Source organism: Gavialis gangeticus, unplaced genomic scaffold (assembly GCF_001723915.1).
Source record: "Gavialis gangeticus isolate Ggan-Ray unplaced genomic scaffold, GavGan_comp1, whole genome shotgun sequence".
Classification (NCBI taxonomy): Eukaryota; Metazoa; Chordata; order Crocodylia; family Gavialidae; genus Gavialis; species Gavialis gangeticus.
In genome coordinates, this window is record NW_017729013.1 from 5,685,654 (window position 1) to 5,692,490 (window position 6,837).

General features: G+C 45.4%; 1 protein-coding gene across 2 annotated transcripts in view; it reads right to left on the reverse strand.

Moving 5' to 3' along the window:
- Positions 1 to 6,837, reverse strand: part of SPNS2 (sphingolipid transporter 2) — a 146,446-nt gene that overhangs the window by 41,550 nt on the left and 98,059 nt on the right. For both annotated transcript variants that reach the window (XR_002096323.1, XM_019511419.1), the window contains exons 6-7: positions 6,151 to 6,303; positions 4,244 to 4,433 (exon numbers count right to left, since the gene is read on the reverse strand). Coding sequence is in view for 1 of the 2 variants with exons in the window: in XM_019511419.1 (XP_019366964.1) it covers positions 4,244 to 4,433; positions 6,151 to 6,303 (343 nt within the window). In the remaining variant the exon portion in view is untranslated. The remainder of the gene's footprint in view (positions 1 to 4,243; positions 4,434 to 6,150; positions 6,304 to 6,837) is intronic.

Below are 6,837 nucleotides of genomic sequence, written 5' to 3' on the forward strand. Positions count from 1 at the left end.
AGAGAGAGAGAGAATCGATACATTTTTACCTAACCTCTGAGGGCTCAGATTACATCTTTGTTCACAAACATGGTTTACATGCTAGAAAATTGATGAATGAAAGGCCAGTGTCGTGAGTGGTAGTTTAACATAACAAATCCAAACTGAACAGATATCTTCAGTGGATTTTACGTTTAAAAACGCAGTCTCAAAAAGCCAATCAGTGAGTCAGAAAAGGTGCAAAGTCCACATTAAGCTCATTACTAGTAGCTAGTTGAGTCTTAACTAGCAAACTGAGGATGACTTTCATCTAACCAACCACAGAAGAGGTATGGCAGTGGGAAGGCAAGATTCCCTTGCCATATAGATCACTGTCCCTCCTTTCGAGGACAAATTTTGGAGTCTGTAGTAATAAGTTAGGCACCAGTTCCTCGGAGAACTAACCACATAATTACGTAGACCCAGACCACTCAACAGAGCACTCCAACACTTTCTGTGCAGAACTAGGGCTTTAAGCTCTATGGCCAATTCAATCCGTGGCTCAATGGTCAAGAGACTATACCCAGATTTTCTTGCACACAAAGAAACAAGGCTGGAATGTCTTGCGGAGAGTTCCTGCCTCTCGCACAAAGGAAGGAGCCAGTTATTTATAATTCAGCTTTGTACCATTGTTTTAACTCTACGTTTGTGCAGTGTTATATGTCACAATTCAACGCTGACACACAAGCATCTACCTATGTCCAGGCACTGCTCAGTACGTGGTTTGTAGACAACACACCCTTCGGATAAGCTGATAGACTGGCTTTCTATTCAAAGAGGGAAGCAGACTTTCTATTCAAAGAGGGAAGCATGCTAGGGTATCACAAAAAAAAGCTCATTTTGTTTTGTCCAACCACTTGGCTTTTGATATGGCACCTAAAACACTAAATTCAGTGCCAAGAGATGGACCGACCACTGTGGAGGCTAAAGCCAACAATGCATTTCTAAATTCAGTTCATCTGTGTTCTCTTAGGTCTGGTGCAAATTCATCTTCTAACTGCCTCAATTCTTTCTACGCACAAACACAGTCTTCACTGCCTTAGATGCAGTCCAAAACTGTAAATATTGCACAGTGCACTGGGCTTTGGAGTGATACTTTGGAAGCGTACTGTTTTGCACTGCCCCTCGAGTTGTGATGGTCTCCAGGAAGGAAGGAAAGGTTTGGCAACATGCCCAGTGGAACCAACAGTGTTCATCTGCCTTGTTCGTGTTGTCCACACGTTTTTTTTTGGTGGGAGGGAGTTGGGGGACACGGAGAAAGGGGTATATCGTATTCTGGTTCTAATGCGACCATGGCTTGTGTTTTGATTGTACAATGGTTTAAGTTCCCTGAATTCCTCTGACTAGCTGGTCACTGCCAGGAACAGCTTGCCTTATTTAGCAAGTCTTAGCAGGCACGGATGGAAAGCTTCCTTCATTTGTTTCTAAAATCAGCTTTATCTACTCCCCCATTCCCCATCAGCTTCATGACTGATCCCACTTCCTCTATTATGGTGTCTGGGCCAGTTCCCATAGCACAGTTGATGAGCCCCACAGCCTGCACAGCAAGGGACTTTAAAATGCTGGGCTGCGGAAAGCCAGGCTGACCACACGGTTTTTAGACATCCTTGAGGATGGAGACCATGGGATGGGAGAGAGGCTCTCCAGTCCTGGGGACCCAGGGTTCCCGGTACTTCTAAAAGCCATGTAGGCAGCTGGGGGGTCCCAGGGCTGTCTTGGGGGAGCCCAACCAGCAATCAGCTGATTGCTGGACTCAGCCCCAGACAGCCTGGGAGCTCAAACCAGACTGCAACTGCTTGGGACCAACGATTAGCAGACTGTCAGATTCACACCGGAAAGCCCCAAGTCTTGAACCTAGTGAGGGCTAGGAATGGCCCTGGGTCTGGGACACAGCTGCCACCTGCTGTATCTGCAAGACTGGGCTGCAGCTTGCTCACAGACACACAGAGGAGCTGTGCCAATTACGAACAGAACTTCCATTTCCTGGCTACCAAATCAGTGCTTTAGCTAGAAGACGATCTCGAATCTTTTATCACCGCTCTACAAGCGCTAAGACTGAAGTGAGATGGAGCTGTAACATCCAGGGCAATGGGGTAGGCAGTATTAACTGTTAACACCTACCTGAAGAAACACAACAGCAATACAAGCAAACCTGCATCCTCTACTTTTGTTCCATACACAGATATGACTTCTGCAACTTTGCTAAGTGACCGGCTAACATATTCACTGTTTATAGGTTTGTAAAATTAACTGGTTTTAGAATGTTTTAATAATTCCATCCATCCTTGTATAGACATGTGACAATGTCCAAAAGGCTACACAGAAATATGATTAAAAGTAGCACTCTCAAGAGATTAAACAATTAGGAAATTATTAAAATGGGATCAATGAATGCATAATATTTGATCACCCTTCGTTTGAAATGTTTGGAGAAAAACCTTTCAAGATTGGAAAGGGAAGTTTTTTGCATGAAAAGAGGAGAATCAACACACAACAACACAGTCAATTTAATCTCTCTCCTCCCCGCTTCAGGTATGGGAGATAAGAAAAATGGGTCTGTGTGCATTTAGGAATTAAATTTAGGGGCAGGTAGAGGGAGGTGGCAGAAATCATCATTTAGAGCCAGCTAAAAATAAAAGAAGGTGAATGCTTTGCCATCCCAGAACATGCTCTTTCAAGCACCCTGGCATGGTCATTTTTCTGGTGCTCACTGCACCAAAGATTGTTCCCATGAATTGCATTTCTTTCTGATTCTTTTCAAGTGGCTGCTGTGGATTTTTTATTTTTAAACTTTCTTCTCTAAGCATATAAGGACAGTGACAGCAGCCCCAGCACACACAAATCAAGGCCAGTTACCTCTAGTGCTAAGGGATCTATGTGGACTAGAAATGGCTATTTTGCATCTTTGCCCGTTTCACTTAAAACAGAGTTCTGAATCACTGCATTGACCTGCTATGGGCAGGAGAAGCAAAATGCTGGGATTCTCCGAGATGAGGACTCCCAAACGGCCCTACTCCTGTCCTCCCACACTGCCTCTCAGAAGCACACCATCTCTGCCCTGTATAAGAAAGCACAGAGTTGAGCATTCAAGAGAGCTTGGATTGGGCTTCATGGAACTGAATCTTGATTTTCTGGTGCAACACGTGAGATCCAGACCTGGGACTGGATTGCAAAGGGGAGTCTCTTGTAAGCCAGCTTAGGCACTGTTGGGCTCGGAAAGAAAAGTCCAACCTAGTTGGGGATGGTCTTGCTTTGAGCAGGAGCTTGGACTAGATGACCTCCTGAGGTCCCTTCCAACCCTAATTTTCTATGATTTTATGATCGTGGGGAATGAAAATACAAGGGAAAGGCAAAACTTTCAATTTTTTCAGGTTCCCATATGAAACGTATCTGGTCATACTCTTTCTGCATTCACCATGTAATCAAATACTTTTCACTATGGTTCACCAAACTACTCCACTGGTTCACCCAACCAAGATTCCCCAACGGTGGCATTACCATGCATTCTGTCAAAGTTTTCTTGTGCTCTTCTGTCTGTTGATCTGGACCATCTGTTGTCTCTTTTTGTAAATTTAGATTATAGGCTTTCTGGAGAAAAGACCATCTTTTTCCATGTTTGTACAGCACAAAATGCGAGGGTTTGGTCATTGACAGGGGCTCCTGACTACTATGGTAATACAATTAATAATACATTGTATTCACACTGTAATGATTCCCAGTAATCCAGAAAGTGGTTCAGTTATGCGAGTTAATAGTATAGTAATTACAGGCAACAAAATGTGTGCCAGAGTGTAATTGTACTGTAACTACCATGTGCCGTGCTGCAATTACAGCCCTCCTATGATAAAGGGAGATCTCATATTTGCCTGCATCAAAATGCTAGACAAGAACAATAGCCCCTTAAGTGGTCAAAACTAACCACAGAGGGGAACGTACAACTTTTTGCCCATGATAAACTTAAGCCCCAGAATCTCACATAGTCGACTTGGTGAGTTTCTAATGCGGATGGTGAGCACAGGGAAAACAGTCTCATCTCTCAGTGTGTTTTCAGAATGGCAACGAGAAAAGAAAAGAGCATCAAGAAGAGAGGAAAGCACAAGACCAGTGTCACAGTCCCAGATTGTGCAAGGAAGAACACCGCTTCCTTCCTAGAGGGTTTGGTGTCAGGCGGGACCTGCAAGATGGTCCCTGCCCATTCACAGTTTTCACTGTGGACCATACTTACATAGGCTCCCACAATACTGCTCTTAGCAGCGACGAAGATCAGACAGATGAAGATGGCTGAACCCAGCATGCCCACAGCACAGACGAGAGGATCAGCTCGTTGTGTTTTTAAGCGGCACCATTTGGTTGCACCAGCCCCTGTGATCACACCCAGAAAGCCTGTGAAGCATGTGATTGCTCCAAAGATCAAACTATTAAAAACAAAACATTGAGAGTTAGCTGTAGAGTTTTGCACTAAAATGGAAACATTTTACAAACAAACAGAGAAACCCCAGAGGAACTCATCTCTGAAAAGAGTGCCAGAGCTTTGAATCATGTACTGCATGGGCAACGCCCACAGGATCCAAACCTCATATTCCTCCTCTACTGTCACGTTTCATCACAGCTCTCACTCTCCTCCATTACCCAATGTGCACACATCAAGGGTAGTAAAACCTACTAGCTTGTCAAAGGTCTCCAGGAGGATCCCCCTTAAATAATGTAACGCAAAGTTAGGGAAGCAGGAACCTCAGGCCATTAAAACTGCAAGGCAGTTTGCATGAACGTGAGGAGTAGTAACTAGAACTGGTCAAACATACTCAAATAAAACATTATTGAAGGGGGATATGAAACACGATCAGGTTTTCATTGAAAAACTGATCAAATTCTCAGTGGATGCAAAGGATTTGGGAAAGATAAAAAGGAGCTGACACACATGAGAAACAAAACCATGCTTTCATCAAAACCTTTTGCAAGGAAACAAAATCCTTTCTTGCTCAGTGTGTGTGTTAACTCTGAGATGAGTCCGCTAGGCTAGAAGGGGACTATCTTTCCAACCCTTTTCCCACTGCAGCTATCCACTTCTGCAGCATTCTTCCCAAATACCTTGTTTTGCTTCAGGAGAGGCAGCACATTATTGGTAACTGAAAGATAATTACATCTACAGAATGCTTAGGGATCCCTTCAGGATGGAAGGTGATCTCCTAACATGCTTCAGCATTAAGCTCCTACAGGATATGGCATGGAGGTTTATTCAGCTTGTTACCCACAGAGCTCCCCCTCATCTCTTCCATGTCCCCAGGTCAGCACTACAGGAATATTAAAGATGAAGATGGGGACAAATTTTAAATGAAGACCTTTCAAATAAAGGAACAACAGGGAAGTCAATTTCCAATGTTCGGCGGTAAGTCTGAGGTCTCTCCCACCCATAAAGATCGTGTAGTGCAGTGACTACTGATGCAACCAGCTTTTCTTTTTCTGTAACCCATTAATGGAAGATGTTGCACAGGGGCAAAACCCTAACTTCCTGCCAGCCGCAGGGGAGAGGAACTAACTGGAGACCTGAACTTTGGCCTCCCCATGCCAAATGGCAGGCTCCCCATGCTAGCCCATCCTCCTGCAGCCTTTGTAAACATCATCCCTACTGCAACCACCTTCCGCTCAATCTTAGAGCAAGAGCCAACATGGTGCTTCTGACATCACAGCAGGTCACATGCCATTCAACGATCTCATAGTGCTTTTCTCAGTGTGAATCAATGAAAACTGTCTTGTGAAAGTAGTGTGGACTGACATCTTACAGGTTGGGAAGCCAAGACAGAGAACCCTTGATCCTGTTCAACACCATGCTAGGGATCAGTGGCAGGGACAGTAAAGCATTCAGACCTCTTGTTTCCCTGTCCTGTGCCTCTGCTGCAAAGCCGCCTCTTCTTCCTCAACCTTCCTGGTTGCCTGTTCTGGCTTCACAACAGGTTCATGCTAAAAGGGATATGAATCCTGAACCTAAACTCCAGTGATTCCATGTTGCAAAGGGCCGGAAGAAGTTACAGGAATCCTTGTAACTGTGTCTCACTCTCTCACATCAAGATCCCTGGGGTTTTCAAGTTTCCTCCAGTAAGACAGCCACTTTCCAAAACAGCAGATAAGCCTCACCTGTCCTTGGTGCTACAGGGCTGGAAACTGCAGGTCTCCACCGTCTTCTGCACCACCTGTGCTCTGTGAAGGTAGAGGGGGATCCACATGCCCAGCGCCCCTGTGGCGAAGGAGACAGCCGAGGTGGCCAGTGACGAGAACACATAACTGCGGCTGGGGAGATGGAAGAGGCAAAGCCAAGAGGAGATTTAGCTTCACAGCTGCTTTAGTTTTGCAGAGACCCTGAAGAAGCAAGAGCCACAGATGCCTCAGGAATACTGAAAACAGCAGCACTTCAACCCAAACCCCTTACGCCAGTACCCCTAGAGCTAGGTGAGGATTGTTAGCCTAGCCACTGAAGTGAACTTTGACAACACACAACAGTGCTTCCTAGGAAAGGCTGCATTGCCCTCTAGAGAAGGTGGGCTCTTGTGGCACATTTCTTGCAGGCTCCCAGAGGATCAGTAGCCGGGAGGTCACTTGCCTGCAGTGATCACTGTGCTGTGGTTTGTTCTGTGCCACATAATGCTGCTTTGTCACTCTGGTTAAAGCATTGCCCCTAGTCTACAAGGCCTAGTTCTCTTCTCTGCAGGCACTTCCCTCTGTACAAAGCAGGTGTAAAATCCCGTCAGGCTCCAGGCTGGTCTTGGTTGGCACTTGCTTTGCATGGGTCCAGTGACAACAGACTGCAGAGCAACAGAGAATCAG